The sequence below is a fragment of the Gastrolobium bilobum genome, unplaced genomic scaffold, assembly GCF_033153095.1.
Source record: "Gastrolobium bilobum isolate Gb01-03AN ecotype WA unplaced genomic scaffold, APGP_CSIRO_Gbil_v1 utg20371, whole genome shotgun sequence".
Taxonomy (NCBI): Eukaryota; Viridiplantae; Streptophyta; class Magnoliopsida; order Fabales; family Fabaceae; genus Gastrolobium; species Gastrolobium bilobum.
In genome coordinates, this window is record NW_026898065.1 from 385,277 (window position 1) to 409,230 (window position 23,954).

General features: G+C 31.9%; 2 protein-coding genes across 3 annotated transcripts; both read right to left on the bottom strand.

The window, feature by feature from the left end:
* Nucleotides 1-8,191: 8,191 nt before the first annotated feature.
* Nucleotides 8,192-9,309, bottom strand: LOC133312552 (uncharacterized). The gene has a single exon (XM_061513768.1). The coding sequence runs from the start codon at nt 9,129-9,131 to the stop codon at nt 8,679-8,681; it is 453 nt and encodes a 150-aa protein (XP_061369752.1). The 5' UTR covers nt 9,132-9,309; the 3' UTR covers nt 8,192-8,678.
* Nucleotides 9,310-14,507: 5,198 nt separating this feature from the next.
* On the bottom strand, nt 14,508-17,760 carry LOC133312560 (uncharacterized). 2 transcript variants are annotated; one of them, XM_061513780.1, is made up of 5 exons: nt 17,586-17,760; nt 16,398-16,568; nt 15,993-16,211; nt 15,805-15,893; nt 14,508-15,224 (listed from the first exon to the last, which is right to left on the bottom strand). In XM_061513780.1, exons 1-5 carry the CDS (start codon nt 17,743-17,745, stop codon nt 14,508-14,510), a joined length of 1,356 nt encoding a protein of 451 aa, XP_061369764.1. In that variant the 5' UTR covers nt 17,746-17,760. The 2 variants fall into 2 exon arrangements, with proteins under 2 accessions (XP_061369764.1, XP_061369765.1); XM_061513781.1 differs by having other exon boundaries at nt 14,508-15,214; nt 15,801-15,893.
* Between the last annotated feature and the right edge of the window lie 6,194 nt (nt 17,761-23,954).

Here is a 23,954-nt window from a genome sequence, read left to right on the forward strand (position 1 = left end):
TTGTTATTGTAGCTTAAAATCCTAACTTGTTTAAGAGGATGGTGGGTGGATATATATATATATATATATATATATATATATATATTTGTAAATAGGTGGGTGGAATATATTGATAGCGTGTAGCCCAACTTCCAAAAAAGTCTCCTCTCATGTGAAATGATAATGTTTTCAATCTCAATGTATTAATTAAATCAGAAAACAACACTAAACCCAATAAAAGAAAGTTAAAAAAGAAATAAATGCTAGACAAATACACGCTCATCAAGAAGGTAACAACGTACATTAATATGATGGATGAGTACATATTCATATTCAGATGGAATGGATTTTTTTATGTGAAAAAGTAATCATGTGATCATATTATTTGATCACAATCACTCATTAATAATAAGATAAAAAATATATATATAAATTTTAAATAAATAGTTATGATCAAATAACATGATGAATTTTTATATAAAAAAATCCACTCTTGTTATAAAAAAAAAAAAAAAAATCCACTCTCGTATTCAGATGAAGAGAGAAGTGAGTATGTGTGAATGGTGGGGCTACCATTTGTTAGTTGGATCCAAAGTAGTGCAGTCAGAGTACAACTGTTCATGCTGTTGTTAGATATTGTCAACGAGCTGCCTCACAAATTTTAGTTCACGCTCTGCCAGCGCGTAAATTATTACCATGCATAATGTGTTTCTTATTGCATATATTTTTTGAAGTTCTCATCATTTGAAGGGAAACATTTTCTATACCCCACGGATAAAAAAATAAAAGTTTTTTTTATAAAGTTATCATCATTATAAGCGCGTAAATTAGGGAATAATATTTTAGGAGACAAATGGTATCTTTTACATACATATAAATATATGAGATTTTTTTTTTCTCTTCTCCTCATATAACCTTATATAGGTCTCACATATTTTATGTATATGTAAGAGATTATTACATGAAAAACATTAATACTTGTAAATTATTACCATGCACATTTTATGGTTTTGGGAGTGGTTTCGTAAGAGATTATATTGGAAATGGTTTATGGCATTTTTTCACCAAAAACTAGTATTAAGTAGAGGTGGCAAAGTGGACTGCCCGTCCCGCCCCACCCCTCCTGTACCGTAGAGATCTATAAGCCCACTATGTTCCCCTTGTGGATAATATCACTGTATGGATGGTGCCACTAGCAGAGGTAAAGACCAAGCTAGAGAACACTGTACCAAGTATGATGGCAAGAAGATAACAATGGATGATTTAGTGTGAGTATATGTGACTTAATATAAAATGGACATAATAACGATACATAAGATGCCTCTTTGGTGTGCCAAAGATGGCTATTTATAAGGAGGTCGTATGAGCCTCCTATGGGTTGGTGAGGAAGGGGTCAACTCTTCTTGGGATCTGCTTATAATAGCAGATGCTATTGGGCGTGACAGGCGCTGCTATGATAGCAGCGATGTGCCTGGCGGTGTCAGCGTATGTCAAAGGGGCAGTTCCCTCTTATGGCATCAGGGGTGACTGCCTTTGGAGGTTGGGGTCCCGAGATGGGACATTTTGGTGTCTCCCCTAGGCAGTGTCGCTTCATTGGGAGTTGGGGAGGGTTGCCAGTTGGTAGGGCTGACGTGGATAGAGAGTTATGATGGGGCTTGGACCTTTGGGCCACTGCTGTTGGGCCATCCGGAACACCTCCAAAAAATGAGCAAGTCCCCATCCCGCCCCGTTTGGTAGGTTGGGCGGGTTGGTCTGCCTGCCCGAGCCTATATTACACTGACCCGCCTCGGCCCCCTGAGCCCGTCATCAAACCGCCAAAAAATGAGCCTGTCCCGCCCCACCCTGCTTTTTAGATGAGTTGAAAAACTCAATCTGTCTCGCCCTGTTTAGCGAGCGGGGCGGGTTGGCCCGTCGAGCCGAGCCCGTTTTGACAACTCTAGTATTAAGTAATATATTCAAAAAATACAATATATATTTAATTACAGTTGGACGAAAATTAACAGTTAAAATTGAGTGTAAGACTTATTATTTTTACATTGGTATAAATTAATCATGTTCATATATATATATATATATATATATATATATATATATATATATATATATATGATTTCTCAAGTCAATGGAGATAAGTTATCTCCGGTGAGCCTAAAAAAGATATCATTTTGAGACAGAAATTAAGATATCTTTATAATTTTAATATATTGCAAGGTTATATTAGTCTTTATCGTTATAATTTTTTAATCTTATGACCCCGACGCGAAGTCATTTTGAGCTCACTGGAGAAAATTTTATCTTCAGTGACTAGAGAAATATTTTTTCATATATATATATAGGGTTGCTTTTTATGCAGTTACTGTAGATAAGTTATCTGCAGTAAGCCTAATACGATGTGGTTTTAAAGCGGAAATCATGGTATTTTTGTAATTTTAATTTATTTGAGGGTTATAATAGTCTTTGTATTTATAATTTTTTAAGATTTCAATAGCAAAACGACGTCGTTTTGAGAATAAATACATATAACTTATCTGGAGTAACTGCAGAAAATATTTTTCTCATATATATAGGGCTTATCGTTTCTCAAGCTGCTTGAGATAACTTTATCTCCAGCCATTAGATCATAACAAAATAAAGATAAATCAATGGTGATAAAGGAAGAGAGAAAAAAAGAAAATCATAACCATTCAAAGGTGAGTCAATTATTATAAGAAAATAAATAAACAAAACGACGTAGTTTTAGGATAACTAGATATAAATATATCTCGAGTAGCTTGAGAAATATTATATGGACTCATCTGGTGTCCAATCACATGATATAAAATTTTGTTTTGTCAGCTAAAAAGTATGTCGTTTTAGTGAGTAAAAACATTAAATGTAGAAAATCATAATCATACAAAGATGGATCGTAGGAGGAGAGAAAAAAATTAACTGATTCTCATAAATAAGGGAATTGATGGTACAACTAATACATGGAAATAAATATAATATTTTGATTTTCTACAATTAATTTTGAAAGCATTAAATATGAGAAATCATAACAGTACAAAGTTGGATAAATGATGATAAAGAAAAAGGAAAAAATTGTTCGATTCCCATAAATAAAGGAATTCATGGTATAAATAATATATGGAAATAATATAATATTTTGATTTTATACAATTAATTTTGACAGCATTAAATGTAAGAATCATAACCATACAAAGATGGATCAATGATAATAAAGGAAGAGAGAGAGAAATTGATTGATTTCCATAAATGAGGGAATTGATGGTAATACTAATATATGAAAATAAATATAATATTCTGATTTTCTACAACAGAAAAATATTTCTGCAGTTATTGCTGATAAGTTATCTGTATTACTATTTACTCCCAAAACGACGTCGTTTTGGGATTGAAAAATTGAAAAATTATAATTATAAAGACTAAAATAATTCTAAAATAAATTAAAATTACAAAAATACCATGATTTCTGCCCCAAAACGATGTCGTATTGGGCTTACTACAGATAACTTATCTGCAGTAACTACGGAAAAAATGAACCTTTTCTACAATTAATTTTGAACGTGAACGACACAAATTTTTTTCTCCCACACAAAACAACGTAATTTTTATGTGACAGAACAAAATATTATATCCAGTGACTTGACAAACAATAAACTCGATATATATATATATATATATATATATATATATATATATATATATATATATATATAGGGTTAGAATCATTTTATAACAGTGTAAGTTACACTTTCAATATTGATTGTTGATCCTATTTATATTTAAGAGCTCTAATGTTTTTAGTAATGTGAGTCATTACTGCATATATATATATATATATATATATATATATATATCAGAAAACATTATTGCATATAAGTTATCTGCATTTACTACCATTTATATATATCAGAAAAAAATTACTGCATATAATTTTTTAGTAATGTGATCCTATTTATATATATATCAGAAAAATATTTATGCAGTTACTACATATAAGTTATCTGCATTTACTATCAAAACGACGTCGTTTTGGATTGAAAGATTAAAAAATTATAATTATAAAGACTACAATAACCCTTAAATAAATTAAAATTACAAAAACACCATGATTTCCACCCCAAAACGACGTCGTATTGAGCTTACTGCAGATAACTTATATGCAGTGACTGTAGAATAAGCGAACCATATATATATATATATATATATATATATATATATATATATATATATATAAAAGGAATAACATCTATCATTTTAAAGGATATAAACTTATATCATTTTAGATCTTAACCGTTGATTTCCGTATATCAACAGTTATAATTTATTGGATCAAAATTATTAATTAATTAATTATAACCGTTGATGGACGGAAATAAACGGTTAGGATCTAAAATGATATAAGTTTATATCCTTTAAAAGGATAGATGTTTTTTCCATATATGGGGAGGGTTCTTTTGACTCCAGAGTAAGACCTTTAAGTCTTACTCCTCATCTTAGTTCGTTGATGAACGGAATCATTTTTCAAGCTGCTTGAGATAACTTTATCTCCGGCTACTAAATCATAATCGTACAAAGATGGATCAATGGTGATTAAGGAAGAGAGGGAAAAAAGGAATCATAATCATTCAAAGGTAAATCAATTAATATAAGGAAATAAATAAAACGACGTAGTTTGGGGGTGAACGGAAATAAATATATCTTAAACAGTTTGAGAAATATTTTTCTCATATATATATATGCAGAAAAATGTTTCTGCAGTTAATGCAGATAAATTATCTGCATTTACTCTCAAAACGACGTCGTTTTGGTGTTGAAATATTAAAATTTATAATTATAAAGACTATTATAACCTGAAATAAATTAAAATTACAAAAATACTTTGATTTTCGTCCCAAATTGACGTCGATTTGGGCTCAATGTAGATAATTTATCTGCATTAACTGCAGAAAAAATGAACCCATATATATATATATATATATATATATATATATATATATATATAGGCAAAATGATTTGTAATGTGACTGTGTATAAGCATTGGTGCAGTCACCTAAAAACTACGTCGTTTTGGGTGGGATAAAGAAAGTTCGCATTTAAAATTAATTGCAGAAAATAAAAATATTATATTTATTTCCAACTTTGCATGGTTATGATTCCCCATATTTAATGTTTTATATTTATTTTCACATTTGTATGATTATTATTTTCCATATTTAATGTTTTTACATTATAAAATGACTTAGTTTTATATGACTGCACTAATCCTTAGGTGCAGTCACTTTACATCCACTAAACCCCTATATATATATATATATATATATATATATATATATATATATATATATATATATACATATGGCACTTTTTATAATAGAGAAATATAAAAAATTAAATTGTTAAAATAGCTTGAAGCGCATTTCACGTGAAAGTCTCAACACAAATTTAAGACTAGGAATCTACCTTTGTTCTTAGAATCTGATCATTAATTGGTATGTTTAAAACTTTGAATGATAACATTATCTAATAATCAAATGAAAACTCTCATCACATTTAAAAAAAAATAAAAGACTAACCTCCCATACAATTTCACTCTAAAAACTCTAAAATTAGCATACATACAAACTCAAGCTTTTATAATTTTATTAAATCGATTATTCTTACATTCATTAAACAAGACCTGATTTAAATAAATAAATCACAAGAAGGCATCAAATAGATAAGTAGTTGTAAATATTTGTTATATAAGTAGTATTATTACTACGTACCTTTTTCACAACAAAAATTTATGCAAATGTTACCTTAACACGCTTCCTAGTGGGTGGTTGACTCTAATTAATGACCATAACAGTAGTACAAACAGGGGGAAAAAAGACAAAATGGGTGAACGTTGGTGATTAAAATGATAGGCTTGGAGAAAAAAGAAAAGAAAAAGAAGACAAAATTGATGGAATATTTGACTAAAAAAGAATGGTGGAGAATTGGAGATGATGGGTTGGAAAAGAAGAGAATGTTGAAAAAGAAGAAAGGGAAAGTGGATAGCACTTTTTTTTTTTGGGTATAAATGGATCCACGATCAAGTAGCTCTATGATGAATTCTCACGACACCCAAACCCATAAATAAGGTTAACTTCACATACACGCATCAAACCCATAACTATTGTGTTAGTGCTATGTACTTCCCAACTATATGTTCCCATCATTCAAGGAATTATTTGTAACACAATTAATTTGGGATGGTGTTCCCATTCCCACTTTGCTGTCATGGCACCATCAACTGCTAATAGTCAACCAACATTTTCAAAGTTGCTCTCCTCTTTGTGCGTTCTCCTAGGCTAACTTTGTTATTTTTCTTTCTATTTCCTTTTTTCTCCTTTATCCCATGCTATTTTTTCCTTTCTCTCCAACGGCACATTCTAGCTTAAGGTCTAACTTAACTATAACGCGGCGTTTGGTTAAGGAGAAATTTTTTGAATACTAGGTAAATGTAATTAATAGGAAAATGGTAAGAAAGTGAGATAGATAGGAAAATGTAAAACAAAGTTGTTTGGTGGGAAAAAAATTTACTGGGAAAATTAGGTAATTTTTGTAAAGTCTATGCTTGGGTGTAAGTAATATATAGATAGGAAAATGTGTGCGAGTTTACAAAATTAACCCTCACTTTACAAAGACAAGCTTCTTTCTTCAAAAAAACCAAGTGGGGGGCTGCTGACCACACAACGAGGGAAAAACCCACGTCCAAGTTGGCTTTTTGAACAGTGCAAATACCCATCTTTCATCGACCAAAAGGAGACATGCCATGCAAATGGGATACATGGACAACTTTGCAAACCTGTGTACCAAACGAAGGCAAGCTGGATTGCCAAGTTCATTTTCCTAGCAAAATTATAGAATCTCCTGAACCAAACAAATGGTAAGATCGTTTAGTTGAGAGCAATTTAAGGATTTATTTTTTAAAATAGTTAGCGAAGAAAGGCCCATGTAATGTCATGTGTTTGAACCCACATTAGAGAAATTTGTGAAGAGAAACGATCACATTATCTTAGATGAAAGTTAGTATCATTTTTGTTTACACACGGTTAGTATCATTCTAAGAACCTGAATAAGCTTCGAAAGAACAACAACAACAAAACAAAAATTAAAAATGTCAATATATGGTAAAGAGACTTTTCTTTCTTATTACCATTTTTTTTTAAAGGTATGTCTCATTTATTAAAAGGGTTCCAGTATCCATTTTATTTATTGCTGATGAATTTTGTGCTCAAGATGAGTTGTCAAATATTCTATTAGCAGCTACTTAAACATTTATTATAAAACAATCAACCAATTAAATACTTTACAACTCACCATAAATATGAAATTTACCATAGAATCATATCACGAACAATGGTGATAAAGGAAGAGAAAAGAAATTATTATGATATATATAGTTATAAAATCATCACTATTGATTCACCTTTGGGTCGTTAAAATTTTCCCACATGACACGGTCTTAAATAAAATATGAGATAATTCATTTTCATCATATCATTTTCATAGTTTAATTATTAAGAGTACTAGTAGCACTATTGTTGTTAAAATCTCGATTTATCACTACGATTTTATGTTTTTACAAAAAAAAATTCATCAAAACGATTTTACTAATATTCCAAACGCTTTTACGTTTTTACGATTTGTTTACTTGTTTACGTTCTTACGATTTTTTACGTTCTTACGATTTTTTTACGTTCTCACGATTTTTTTACGTTCCCTTCCTCGATTTTAACAACATTGAGTAGCACCATAGCTTATGTCTTTAATATAGAAGATAAAATTTTATCTCCTACACTGATCCTGACCTCACATAAGTCCCATACACTTTTATGGGTATATAAAAAATGTTTCACATAGATTCTATATATTTTTAAATGTGTGTTATTTCCTACTAATAAACATCAAACCTGAACCCCATACCCTGTATCATACATATATATTTTTATGTGCGTAGATAAACATCAAACCCTCCTACTGGTAAACATCAAACCCTCCTACTGATAAACATCAAACCCAAAGATAAAAGATACTGGAGAAATCACCACATAGTTATATATTTATATCCTCTCAAATGACTCTAGGGATCTACTTATTGTTGATAGAATAATTTTTTTCTAATACAACGAGGATATCTTATACTTTACATTAAAAGCCGTACTTAAAAGCCAAGAGGCACTCATTCAATTAAAAAATACTAAAAAAATCACTCGTTTTTTCTAAGACTCATACTATTTTTTAATGAAATTACCATTTTTTTCAAAAAGAAAAAGAAAAAGAAAAAATCATCACTTACCTTAACTTTCTTTTGCTACTTTCTTGACGTCAAATCCCATTAACTGAAAAAGATTTCAATGAAATTTCAAGAGCAGCCATCACAGAGAATTATTCTTGTTTCGGCAACCTTTTTTCAGAATATACATCAAATGAAATATATATATATATATATATATATATATATATATATATATAAAACTACTAATTTCAATCACTAATGAAGTAGGAACAAAGATTCAACGTATTGTTATCCATTGCCCATTCATTTCACTACCACCACCTCGCTGGCATCCTAATCAAGAAACGGTGCGCATTCCGCTACCTGTGCACGTTAGCCAACACGGCGCACAATCTGTTCCTCTTTTTCCCTTATACGCGGCACGCGATCCTCACGTGAACGTCGGTGCGCCGTCTTTCCCGAGGTCCATGGAGGACTTCGCCGACGCCGGAACGGAAGCGAAGCGCGCGGAGAAACCGCCGTAACCGTAAACTTCTTCTCCGATGACGCTACCGTCGTCGAAGTTGAGGGCGTAGCTGAGCGGATCGTAGTTGAAGGAGCCGTGCTTGACGTAGGAAACGCCGCGAGTCTTGTTGTTGTTGTTGAAACGCCGTATGAAGGTCTTCCACTTCGGTCCCGCCACGATCTCCGACCACTCCCTCACCTTCTTCCACCCTCGGGCCCACCACCGCTCCTTGTTCTCCGGCGTTTGCACCCGCTCCCACCACGACGGCGACGTTTCGGATGGGAAACACGGCATCCAGAAACAGGTGCAGTTTCTCTTGGCGAACATAATCTCTTGCATGTCGTCATCGTCGGTGGCCATCGCCGGTAACGTTGACATCTTCGCCGGAGAAATTGGAAAGAGGAGAAAGGAGAAAGGAGAAAGGAGAGTTAGGGTTTGGTTTTCCCTCTCTTCTCTTTCTCTCTCTTTCTCTCTCTCTACCCTTTGGGTTTGGCACCGTTTGGAGGTTACGACTTTGTTAGGATAAATAGCTTGGCAGTTGTAACTATTTTCGACTGTAACAGAATTCCGCAAATTCCGCTAGTAACGGCTGGATAGTTACTGTTACCGGGAAATGCCAGTTGTCTTATATGTCTTTTTATAATCGTTGTTAGCTGCCATATATGTCTATTAAGTGTGGACTGAAAAGCATATGCTTTTATGGACTCTATTCATATATTTGATTTATTTTGTTGTGAAATAATTCGCTTATAAATTTTTTATATATGTATGGCTGATTAGACAAAATATAATTTATAAAAATTTGTAAATAAAAAATTTATAAATATAATACTGAAAAAGTTAAACTAAGATCTTTCGGATTTCATTATGTTAATTTATATTAAATATGTCAAATATTATTTGTTATCATTTATTGTATAGCCTAAATGAAATTTAATTATTTCTATTTATTTATATATGTTGAGTCTTAACTATCATTAATTGTTGGATATATCTATTGGCTAAAAGTGAAGAACACGTACTCTTTGATTTTACTTTATTTATATAAAAACACACTCATATTATTTGTAAGTCTATTAGGATGTTTTTCTAATTATATTTTATAATTTATTTTCTTAATTTAGATTCTTATTCAATACAAATATTATTATTTTATCTTTTGCATCACATTTTTTCACGCTGTTATAATTTTTTTATTTTCTTTTATTTTCTTTCTTCCTCTATACTGAAATTCTAATAACTTCAATATATAGAGAAAAGGTAATATGTCCCAAATAAGCTTCAATGTTAAGGTATTCCTCTTTTCATTTTTAATTGCTATTTATTACGATCCATATTATTTTTCTAGTAAGTTGGTCGGTTGCATTTCACTGCATGGAGAAAAGACCTTGGGATCCACGAGTATCTTCTTTTTTTAGTGATACATCCATGAATATATTCGATTTCAGCTACATAAAATGCAAATAACGATGTACCAAAAACTAAATAATACACATAACATGGTGGAAAGACTATTTTATGAAAAATAATTGTGATTAATTACTCTCATTATGATTAATCTATTTATCACTGACCATGCTTTGAAGAATAAAAATTTCGACTTTCGAATAGTAGGGTTTATAAATTTGGTGTGATTGATTGTGCCTTTAATCCATTCATCATTGATTAATCATCAACCAAAATTAAAATCATTGATTAATCATTAGCTATAGAGGGCTTGGTTTGTGGACATATTTTAGTAGGAATGCACAGCTGTGATTACAAGAAAACCAGTCAATAATGTGAATTTGCATACCAAATGCAAAAGTGTCCTTTATGTTATATATGACGTGTTACACTTACTTCGCTCTTGGAATATTGTTTGGTAAGTTATTAAAAATATTAATCCAGCCTAATATGAGGTTACTTGGTCTCAAAAAGAATATATCCTCAACTCAATTTTAAAAAGTTGGTAAACTATTATTAGTTAAAGGGTTCGCTTTTTCTACGGCCAATGTAGATAACTTATCTGCATTGAGCTCAAAACGACGTCGTTTTGAGGCGGAAATCAAGATATTTTTATAATTATAATTTATTTCAGGGTTTTAATAGTTTTTTTTATTATTATTTTTTAATTTTTTAACCCAAAACGACGTTCTTTTGGAAGAAAATGTAAATAACTTATCTACATTCACTTTAGAAACATTAAAGCCTTAGTTAAAATTACTTTTTTTAAAAAAAATACTCATTGTTTAAGCAACAATATCTACTTTTAAAAAAATATTACCTATAGAAAAGATTTTTTTTCCCCTTGTGTTATTTTCCTTAACTTTTAAGAAAATATTTATAAAAAGTCAAAGCTATTTATGTTATAAAATAGGATGGTGCGCATAATTTTTATATAAATGATATCATTGTACAAGACATTATCCTTTATGCTTTTAATTTTGATGGATTGTAGTGTTATCTTGTGTCATTATAATAAAGAGGCAGATATGTTAGTCCATTTAATTAGCTATAGATCCTTTACTTGCACCATATAGCTTGAGTACTGATGGAGTTAGGGAAGGTTTAGAGGGGCGATCCCCTCAAGTTATCAAATTTTTATTTTAAATTACATTTAAATTTAAAAAAATGTAATGTAATGTAATATAAGTTTGTCCCTCTTCGTCTTTATTATTTTTCTTATATGAAATTTTTTTGAAGAGTTCTTTAAATTTAACTATTTAGTATTCTTGAGCACATGGTTTTTCATGCTTACGATGAATGAGTCGTTAATTTCCCCAACAACTCTACAAGACTATTTGAGAGAATAATGGAAAATTAATTGGTTTCATTATTATTATAATGATTATAATAATAAATTGATTGACTCCATTTTTCTTTAACAAAAGTGATTGTAGTATGCTTGAGTGTGAGTGAATTATTTGAGAGAGAAAAAATATTTTGATTTATGAGGAAAAAAAATCTGAATGTTGATATATTCTGTCTCTAAAATTTCTTCTTTTTCTTCATCTATTATAACTTTGTAAGAATATTATTATCGAAATTCGTGGAATATTCCGGATATCTCTGTAATTCCAAACAAAATTAAGCCAAAAAGAAGACACTACAGATCGATGTCCAATATAGTTGTATTTTCCTAAAACTTAGATAAGAGTTTGACTGGTCTTCAGAGCTAGCTAACCTTATAAATACTAGGAGTGTTCGTCAACCAATCCAAACCGATTCAAACTGCGGTGACCGAATCGAAAAATCGATAACCGAATAAACCGAAAATCGAAAAATCGAAAACAAAAAAAAACCGCAAATTTTAATTGGATTGGATTGGATTTCGGACGGGTTGATAAAAACTGATCCAATCCAAACCGATCCAATATGTTAATTCCCTTCTACTTTTCCCCAATCATAACTCAAAAATTTTTAAACCCAAGAAAAAGCTTAGTCACATCTCATGCACAAAATTTCATCTATGAAGAGCTTCTATCTCATTGTCAAAAAAAAAAAAAAACTATATTATCATTTCTTAATGCTTTTGTATTTCAAAAAAAAAATTACAAAGCCAATATATACAAAAGATGTCATTTACACAATAATCAAGAAACAAATTTTAGGATTTTCAAAAAACCGAAAACCGATCCAATCCAAACCGAAAAAAACTGGATTGGATCGGATCGGATTTGAAAAAAAATTCAAACCGAATGGATGATTACATGATCAAACCGAAGTGATTGGATCAGATGATTTTTGTTTCCAAAACTGATCCAATTCAGACCGCGAACACTCATAATAAATACTTTAACAAAGGCAGTTTTCAATGGCATATACTTTTAATTTGTGCATTTAATATCAGCTTAGCTCATGTGGCATAGTGTGCTAAGACCACGCCAGTGTTATATGTAAGTCAAAAAAGAAATTCTTATTAGGAAACACTAAGACCAGAACACATAATGCAGACATCTGCATGATTATATTTATTAATCCTTTTCATTGTTGCTTCTAGGTGTTTGGTAGAAGAAAAAAAAATTATCAAAAAAATATAATTACTAGGAATATGGTGGGAAAGAGAGTTTGGTAAGAAAGTTAAAAAAAAAAAAAAAATTTGTTTGGTAGGCCAAAATATTACCAAAAAATTGAGTTAAATTTTCTGAGTTTATATTTAGTTGAAGGTAAAATATTGATGAAAAAATGGAATGAAATTACCAAATTAACCCTTGACTAAATACAAAGCAGACTTTCTCTCTCCAGATTTCTTTTGGCACGTTTTTTATTTTTATTTTTGAGCAGAGATATTTGTGTCCATTGCTTTTTTTTCTACTTTTTAGTTTGACGAGACAGTGAAAATACCATCCTCTGAATAGTATTCTGAAAAATGGCAATTTTTTTCAATTTACACAAAAACTGAGATTGTTGTACAAATCCGAATGATAGGCAAAATTTTTAAAATACTAAAAAACTCATTTCAACTTTCCCATTCATCTTAAAAAAAACCTCTTACCAAACACCCCAAAGTTTGTAGAAACCTCTTCGTACAGAATTTGTAGATTCACGTTCAAAATAAAATAAATCCCAGTTTTTCTTTTTCTTTTTAATAAATCATTTAATTTGATTGTAAATTGAAATTTCCGGTTATGGTGTCTAATCTTTCCGGGGAAGGTATTGAAATTTTTGAAAAATGGTTAAATTTTTCAATAAAAAATTAAATATATCTAAATTTCCAAAAAATGATTATGTCGCTTGATATTTCGATTTTGAGATGATAGCCTTTTGGATTATGGTTTTTAAACAAATAATAGAGCTGTTATTTGTTATATCTTATACATTAAAATTTTCTATGACTTGACTTCATATGTGCATTTAAAATTTTATTTTTTTGGAAAAAATGCTGCTTCACCTTAAAAGCTGTTTATCATTTATCTTGTATGATTTGTCCTTTTTTTTTTAAGAAGAACTGTTATTTTATTTCTTGGAATAGATGAAATTTTATTTCTTAGAATAACTGTTATTTTTCTTCTTCTTTTTATTGATTTTGTTTTTTATACATCGAAGGGAGAGAAGCCTACATTCTGATTGTATTGAGAAGTCAAAAGTATGAAAGATTGATTCATTGTTGAAGTTGAATTTGCTCTGGCTACTTGAGTATTGAGATTTTGTTATTTTATTCTCTTCTATTTTTACATTTAGTACAATTTAGTACATGAATTTGATATGGAATGAATTTGATTGTTATATGTTTGAGTGTGAGTGAACTATTTGAGAGAGAAAAGATCACTTTTAATTTGTGCAGTTAACATCAGCTTAGCTCATGTGGCATGGTGTGCTAAGAGCACGCCAGTTTTATATGCCAGTCATAAAAGAAATTCTTAGTAGTAACAAAAACACTAAAACCTAAACACATGATGCAGACATCTGCATGATTATATTTATCCTTTTCATTGTTGCTCCTTCCAGAATTTGTAGAAACCTATTCGTATAGAGTTTGTAGATTCAAATTCAAAATAAAATAAATCCCAGTCTTTCTCTTTTTTTTTAATAATTCATTAAAATAGATTGTAAATTGAAAGACAATTTTAGTGAAAATTGCAAACAAGCATTAGTACTGACCTAATTTACAGCATTTACTCAGAAGAAACTTTCTAAGACTAGTGTGTCCTCTTTTTTTTATGATTTTGATTTGTAGGACTAGTTTTTCCTGCCTAGGCAAGATTAATATTCTCTCTTCATATTTTACCATGGCTTGTGTCACTTTGATGCTATGGAAATAATCACTAATCTTCAATAACCATTGGAGGAGTAACCAACATAATTTAATCTAGGTCTGATATTGTGGTTACTGTATTTTGGATCACCATAATCTACAGCCTTTATTACCATGGCTTCACGTCTTCCATCATGTTCTTGAACTGCACCAAACACAATCTCATTTGTCTCACGGTTCTGCTCATAGTAACTTTGTGAGTTGGAAGAATAATGGGGGTGTTGCTCCTGGTGTTGCAGCTTGGGATAACGGTGTTGTTGATGATGATGTTGTTGTTGTTGATGTTCATCATAATCACCATTCAAGTAAGCCCGAGTTGGCTTGTAGTGTTGCTGTGGCCTTTCCAGCTCCTTGGTCATGAAAGGATAGGATTTCCTATTTGTAGGAGTTCTAGTTTCTATAGAAGGAGGTTCATCTTCATCTGGAATGACAAAACTCTCTTGCATGGGCCAAGCATTAGAATGTTTGTTTGCATACTGGTAGTGTTGTTGTTGCTGCTGCTGGTACTGATGATATTGGAGTGGTTTACTTTTGGATCTTGAGAACAAGCCCCCCAAAATTTCACCCATAGATGAGCCAGAGTTCAGGAAAAGCCTTCCAAGAGAAACAAAGAAGCCCTCATCTTGTTTCTCAAATTCATTTTCTGTTGGGATCAAAGGAGGCCTGACTGACTTGGGAGGAGGCCTTTGCTGTGCTGCAAATTGTGTATCTTTCCTTAAAGGAGCTCTTGGATCCTGAAAATGTAACAAGATTATGAAATTTCCCTGTTTATTATACTATATAATATGTTTGTTGGTATTGTTTCCACCTGACATGAGAATTATATGTTCGATCCATGTAATCAGCCTCTTGTAAAAGGTAAAGCTACCTACTATCAACCCTTCTTTATACCATGTGCATAATGCAAGTTTTATAGAACTAGACTAGCCTCCCCGACTTTGCGAGGACAGAGATAAGAGTCGATTGTATGCAGTATTATTCTTACATTTTTGCAAAGAGGCTATTTCCCATACTTGAACCGGTGACCTTCCGATCATAAAGGAGTAATCTTATTATTGCTCCAAGGCCGCACTCAAAAGTAGACTTCCCTTGTTTAATACTTTAATAAACATATATTCTGTTCTGTGACCAGAATACATCCAACATATTGAATTTAGGATACAATTGGTTATTTAGAAAAACTTAGCTTGGAGCCGAGGAAGAAAAGTATACCTCAAAACCAAAGAAAGTTTTAGAATTTATAGGTTTTCCAACTTGTCACAATGGTTCATGACATCATTCTATAGAAGAAAATCATTAGCATGTATAACTTACTTGTGGAGAAGAAAACATAGCCCTCACTCTCCTCTGCAGTAATGCCAACATATAGCCAAAGAATCCAGCAGCAACAAGCAACGCTATTTCTATAATGTTAATTGCATACCTTTTAGTTCAGCATGCCTCAAAATAATACAAAATAAACAAACAGAAGCAAAGTTGATTAGATTACTGGTGGATCATACCTAAGTAGAAATTACTTTCATACTCATCATAAGTAGTGCAATCATCTTGATGGAGTTGAATCTCTCTAATTGCTTGGTTTCCTCGATCCACCACCAAAAGAGAGCACATACTACCAACATAAATTAAATCAAAATCATTTGAAAACTTAGCATCCTCACTTGGACCATCAACATGGCCTCCTACATGGCCCCATTTCCCTCCTGCAATTGTGGTAACACCTGTACAAAAGGCATGTTTTAGAGTTAGACATTAATCAGATTTGGTAATAAGTAGATTAAGGATATTTTGATTATGCAAAGGAGAAAACATAGATCCTCTTGTTTTTTTAGAATTTCAGCATATTGGTTCATTCATTTCATTCTTAAACAGATTAAGAGGCCCCAGGCATTCCATGTATACCTTACCTTCATCACTGATCTTTCTAATGGCCATATTCAATGTGTCTGCAATGTAAATATTCCCTCTTCCATCCACTGCAAGCCCTTTAGGGTGGTTCATTCTAGCTTCTCTAGGCCTTCCATCTATGTGTCCAATATACCCTTCAGGTGATCCAGCAAGCAGTTTGGGTCTGCTATCTGTGGTTCATCCGTTCATTATATATAGCAAAACCAAACAAAATGAAACAAAAAAGGACACTATTGTGGAGGGCACACAAAAAAGAGAAAAACTCAAACCATTTAGGATTTTGTTTATAAATTGCCAATAATATATCAATAAAGAAATTGTGGAATTTCTCTTGGAATTCAATCAATTACACTCTAATTTTTGACAAGCTACAGTTTGACTCTATTTTTAAAGAAGCTTAAGTTACTTGTTGAATATCAATGGGGTCATAGTTTTGCAATGTTTTCTGTAGACATTCTTTTATTCACTGTCACACACTACAAAGATTCAGTACTCAGTAGGACAGTTGCATGTTCTCCTTGCATAAGAAAATTTCTGAGGAAGTCTAACTAATCATGCCAACAAGCTGAAACAAATCTGCTTCAGAAGCCACTGTGCAATGTGTGTTTGTTTATTTTTTTAACCGCCAGATGGTGTAGTTGTCTTCAAGAAGCTCTAAATTACAGAATTACACTATAATGGATGTGACATTTACATTATGTAGCAAGAACCAACAAGAAAGAAAAAAGACTATAGTGGGGATAAAGAAGAAGTCAATCTGGTGTTCAATGTTTTTGGTTTTTTATCCTTGTCTGCCTTACATTAATTTTTTTCAAAAGATTGCAAAATATCATGTAGGTATGTTATACTCTTTTTATTTTGTATGTGACTAAAGGTATGTTGTACTTAAAAAGTGGAGTCTTGCGCTTAACAAAAGCTCATTAAGCATCTTTTCAAAAGCATAGCAGAATCAAAGATGTTCCACTCATGAAGCTAAGTCTTTCTACAAGGTAAAACTCATACAGAAGACTTACTTAAAGGACACGCTTGAATTTTGAATCTAGCATTTTGGCATAATGAAGAAAAGGAAAGCCACAATATTGGAAAACTAGGATCTTCTATACATATCAATATCCCAACCAAGAAAAATGGGATTTTAAAATAAAACACATAATCAAGCTTAGACAATTTCAGCAAAGGAAGCTTACATCTGGACACTAAGCTTGAGAACTTGTAGATGTTACTGTTCTCAGAATCAAGAACCACAAATTCACCATTTGGAGATATTCCAACTGAGTGTGGCTCAATTCCAAGCTTGCTTCCATCGAATACTGTTTCCACAGTGTAACCACTCTCGAATTTCATCATGGAACGACTGTGTTGCACTGAGAAATGATTCCACAATGAAAGACCAATGTTAGCATAGCAACTTGAAAAGACAAATCCAGCAACATGTGAAAACTGAAACATGAGATCTCAATGGAAGACCTCTCTACCTTGTTTGGTTGTGGATTTTAGTGACCATAGCCATTTAAGAAAAGCAGAAACCACATTGGAGACAACCCCAGTAACAATTTCTGCATGTTAACATAAAATCACACACAAAAAAAAATGTTTAGAATAACAAAACTCTAATAAGGAGGAAATTTGCTTATGAAGGAAACAGTTTAGAGCTTGTTGCACTCACTTGCAGGTGGTGGTGTAGCTGAAGTTGGAGAGAAGAGACCAAGTAGAACTATAAGAGCAAAAAACACCACAAAACAACTCCTACCCATTATTTCTTCTACTCAATTGAGAGACTTAAGAGTACTCAACTATGAAATGCTCATACATGACACATCATAACATGGATGTCTAATATAAGCTATGCATTTTGAGAAAGGCCATTAAAGTAAAGAGAAGAGAACCCTTTTTGAACAACCCTGCTATTCTTCATTACATGAAATAAGTACCACCCTTTTCAGAAAAAGGACTAAGGAGACAGAAAACAAAGAAGACTCAGTGATGATACAGAAGAGACAGAATTTAGAACTGATAGTGAGATGGAATCATAGATTTGTGTTTTAGATTTTCGTGTCCTTATAAGTCTATTCCACAAGGTGGCTCCACAATTTCATCATTGGGTCCCCTCCTAAGACCAACAAATAAGTAACATATTATCATTTTTTGCATAAAATTAATTACTTGTATATATTTATAGATTTATGTGCGAGATAATTTATGTAATTATCATATTATAATTAGATAATTATACTAATTGTTCCTGATTTATAACTCGGATGGATCTATTTAGACATAGTCTGAAAGTCCATGTATCTTTATTCGGATAAAATAAGTCTGTGGATTATGAACTCGTCTATTTGGAACGCAAATCGTGAGTCTTTCTCATAACACAGAATTGGAGCCCAGAGTATGGCCCCAATCCACAATTCTTTCCTATAATATGATGATAAGACCATGATCATTATAACTATCCAGTTAGTAACTGCCCTTTGTTCATTAATAATAATTGTTAAAGAAGAAGATAAAGTTCAAGGGAATTAAGTTCAGATCAACCATAAGTACTAGGGCTGGCAATATGGGCCAGCCCGCCCCAGCCCGCCCCGGCCCGCCACTAGCCCGTCCAAAATGGGCTGGCCCGCCCCGGCCCGTTTTGACAAAATGGGTTGAATTGAGTAACCCGGCCCGTTTTATGAGTGGGCTGGCGGGCTACGGGCCAGCCCGCCTAAAATAAAAAATATATAAAAATAAAATACAAAAAATTAAATTCTGCATAAAATCACATAAAAAAATCTGCATAAAAGCATACAAAAATCTGTATAAAATCCTAATGTGCTTATGAAACCAAGAAGATCAGTGTTTAATAATCTGCATATAAATATGCATCTTTCAATCCAAAAATAATAATAAAAAAATAAAATCATATCAGGATAAAATAGAATAACAAAACAAGTAACAAAGTGTTGTATGAGCAGTCCACAACAATTCAAAAAAGCCACTTGCAAGCAGAGAAATCTAAGATACGGAGCTACATAACAATTGGGTAACCTAAAAAAAAAAAAAAAAATGACTTGGCGGGCTAGCCCGCCCCGTGGCGGGCTGACCCATATGGGCTGGCGGGTTTGGCGGGGCGGGTTGGGCGGGCTGGTGGGTTGAAAGACTCAACCCAGCCCACCCCATTTGGCAGGCGGGGCGGGCCAGCCCGGCGGGCTCAGCCCATTTTGCCGGCCCTAATAAGTACTCCCAAATGGATTTAACCTTGGATGTTCACACTGAACATTAATCAATTTTACTTATTGGAGGGGCTTAAACGAGACCTTATGTATGTGAATGTTACCTAATCATTTGACATACAATATTATAATTTGTCTTAATTGAATATATAAATCACCACAAATTCCTTAATTTATTTTATTTCATGCCTAGCTATTTGCTTTGATGATAAGCCATATTATTCTTAGTTGGTAATGTAAACTAACAAAATAAATAAAGGGAAACTTAGTTATGGATCCAATACAAGTGAATATTGTGTGGCCCGATGGCTCATTAAAGAGAGTTCCTTCAAATTTTTAATGGGTACTAAAGCAAGAATTTGATGCCTCTGCTTACGGCTTACCTGTGTTGTTACCGCGGGAATATCTTTCACGGGTTCTTCGAATCTGATTTTCTTTTTCTTTTCTTTTTTTCTTGTCTTAGGTGGTCAAATTACAAAATTGTCTTGTATTTCTAGTCAAGTGAAAAAACGTTTGGGTTACGCTACCTGTAACCATTACCAATCATGACGATGAGGCCTTTTCTTGTATCGTCACTTTGAATGATTTTTTTATGTTGTAATGTTGGACCCACTTGGTCAAGTTGAGGTTGCAAGAATGTTTTAGGGTATGCATGATTCTATCTTTTTGGAATAAATAATTTATTTTTATCTCTGAGCTTAGGAAGTGTTTTTGGATTGAAAAAAGTGTTTGATAACACAATGAGTTTGATAATACTATTTAACCCTGATAACACAATGTTTTAGAGTGAATGTATTGAACCCTGATAATATATTATAATATGTGTTTTTGATAAAAGTGTGACTTGAAACAATAGCATATATATATATATATATATATATATATATATATATATATATATATATATAGGGAGAGAGAGAGAGAAGTATCTGTTTATAAAATTTTTTCATAAATTTTTGCAAATTACATTATATACTTCGGGAAGTACACAGTGTAACCTAATATACTTCTTCCGATAATACATAGTATAATTTGTAAGAGTTTATAAATAAAAGTTTGTAAATATAATCATTCTATATATATATATATATTCTTTATTTATGTTAATATGTATTTCTTTACTATTGGTTCATTTTCTGGGGTTCTGTTTTTATACTAAAAGTTAACCAAAAATATTGAAAACGTTAGTATACACACACCCTTAGTTACGTGCATCATGGGTTAAATATTGTTTTTTTCAATCATCAAGCTCGTAGATCAATTAGCATGAAGTTATTCCAACTTAATTATTGGTTTCGAGTTTAAAACATGGGTACACAATTGCGTTAAAAACTTGATTGAACCTTGTGTTCCTACTCGGTTCGACCGGATTACTCAAATAATCGATGAATCGGTCAAAAAATTAAATAAATATATATATATTATAAAGGAAAACCGTTTGTTGCAAAGTTTGATGACGTGTCGCGTTCTCCTTCAATTTCAACTTTGTGTTCACACCTAAAGGAATTTGAAATGTTTCCTGTTATAATAACTTTTTAAATTATTTTTTAAGCTTGAAATTTTTAAAAAACAATCAAAATCCGATTAAAAATATATATTTTGACTAACACAATTAAATTTCCACTATCTCTTTATTGAAAACCGCGAAAGTTAAAGTTGGTTGCTGCAACAATTTATTAAACCTTATTGGAAGCTGCGAGAGTTGGAAGCTGCAGCAATTTATTGAACCTTATTGGGAGTTGAAAAGTTTCTTAGAGTTGTGTATTAGTAGAAGCTTAAAAGTTTTTTTAAATATTTGATGTGCAAGCCAAGAGAAGTCGTGTACAAATAGAACATAATTTGCATGGGACGCCTTCTTTGTTGAAACCGGGTCTGCTCGCATTGTTCATCTCCTCATTTTTCTTCGTTCTCTCAAATCCTTCATCGTTTACGTTGTGTGGTATTGTATCGTTTTTTTTTTTTTGGAAATATTCCAATCAATTCATCGCTTCGTGACTAGTCCGATTCGGGACAGATCCAGGATTAAGGCTTTAAACCCCTCCCAAAGGTGGTATTGTATTGTTAGTTATGAGCTCCAAATATGATTTTGTAAAGGATCTTAATCCGTCTAAGGAGGATTGGAAGATCAAAGTTAGGGTGGTTAGGACTTGGAAGGTCCTTAATTTTCAGAATAAAGGTTTTGACGACGTGGAGATGATTCTTTTGGATGAACATGTAATGGTTTTTCTCTTGCCATACCATTTGCAATTCTATTGTGATATGTTTATTGTTTTTTTAAACTATTGTATGTATGCGTTTTGTGGGGTTGAAGAATCCATGCTACTGTGAAAGGAACTTTGCAAGTACGAAAAAAAATTAGCGAAGGAGGTGTTTATTTTATAAAAAATCTTGGAGTTGGTATAAATAGCGATAGTTTTAGGCCAACCAGACATGATTATCGTCTGTCTTTTAATTTGAGGACGGATGTTAAAACGACATTTGATGGGGCTATTCCTTTAAATGGATTCAGTTTTGTTAATTTCGACGTTATTGAAAACGAAGCACCTGACTGTCCTTATTTAGTGGGTAATTTTTTTTCCCATTAATTGTATATTTAATTTTTTCGTAACGTTATGGTGACTGCAGCTTCTTTTGTGCAGACGTGATCGGCCTTCTTTCTGGAATTGGCGAAGTTCGTGAGTATGTTGTGTCCGGCAGAAAAACAAAAATGATTGTGTTAGAACTTGACAACCTCAGGTATCTTGCATGTTGCTTTGTTATTTGGATGTCGTTTTAATATATACAAAATGCACTTCTTACCACCGCTTCGTTACATAGGGGTCAGAAACTTGAGTGCACTCTTTGGGAGCAGTATGTGGATGAGGTGCAATCTTTCTTGGCAAACAATGAGTCACTGCAGAACGTTATAATAGTCCAGCTTGCAAAGATAAAGGGTTTCAATGGTATATTTATTGTTCTATTTGTTTTCTTAATTGTGTAGTTAAAATTGGTATTTTTTGTTTCTTAAATTTTTATATCCATTGTTATTTTAATGCATTTTTCCTCTCTTTTGTTTTCTTGATTGTCCAGGTAAAATTGGTAAAACCAATACCAAATATACGACAAAGATTGTTTTGGATTCTAACGTTCCAGAAATTATAGACTTCAAAAAAAAGGTGAGTTGTATATTTTTAAACGTATAGAACATTGATTTTATTATGTCTCCTGACTATGCTATATATTTTCAGTTTAGAATTTCATCTGAACCAACGGATAGTGGTTTGAAGTTGACTCAGTTCTCCAGCCCGTCCTCCTATTCTTTTGAAAATGATTTTCTTAAAGATACCTAAATAATTGATTTTTCATTGTAAAAGGATGAATGGCTTCGGCGCACTCTGATAAACATATTTTTTAGAGTATAATGCTACACAATTGTTTCTCGATTTTTTTTTTCGACAAACCGACCAATTTTTTTCCTCCGTGCATCACACGGGTCATATACTAGTATATATATATATATATATATATATATATATATGGGACAGGATATACCTAATTTTGAGCATTGATCCACTTGTATCCAATAGCTCACATTACTAAAAAATTAGAGCCATTAGATATAAGTGGGATCAATGGTCAAGATTGTGAGTGTAACTTACACTGATGTAAAATGATCTTGACCTTATATATATATATATATATATATATATATATATATATATATATATATATATATATATATATTTTCTATGACATGCTCTTAATAATATGTTACGAAATCACTGTAGTTTTGATGTTGAGGGGCAAAAAGTGTGTTTGGCTACATAATCAAGTATATGGTTTTTGAATATTTAGATAATAATTATCTTAAATTACCTTGAATATGTATGAATAATTTGAGCTCTTAAAAAAAAAAAAAAGGCTGAAAATATAAATTTGTAAAACTAGTAACCTACCAAAACTGAGCGTGAGAAGCATGGAGTACTTTAAAACCTGAAAGTATGAAAGTGTTTTTTGGGATAACGAAAGCAAGAAAGTATTATTATTCTTAAAACACCCCTTGAGTAATTCTACTCTCATAACACATCAAAAAATTACAATTTCCTAAGTAAATTATTCAATTGTTTGTGTAGAACATCATTTTGATAGTCTGTTAATCATCCACAGTGACTGTAAATTTTTGTGGTCTCATGTTGTGAGATTATATGTTCTAATAATATGAAAGAGTTAAATTTATAAACGGGCTACGTCAATTATTCTATGCACAAAGATAAAAATTGATATGGTGTTTTGTTGCTTAGATGAAAATTACAGATCTTATGTTATAACTCACCTTAGCCTCTTAAAGTAAATGTGTTAAATTAA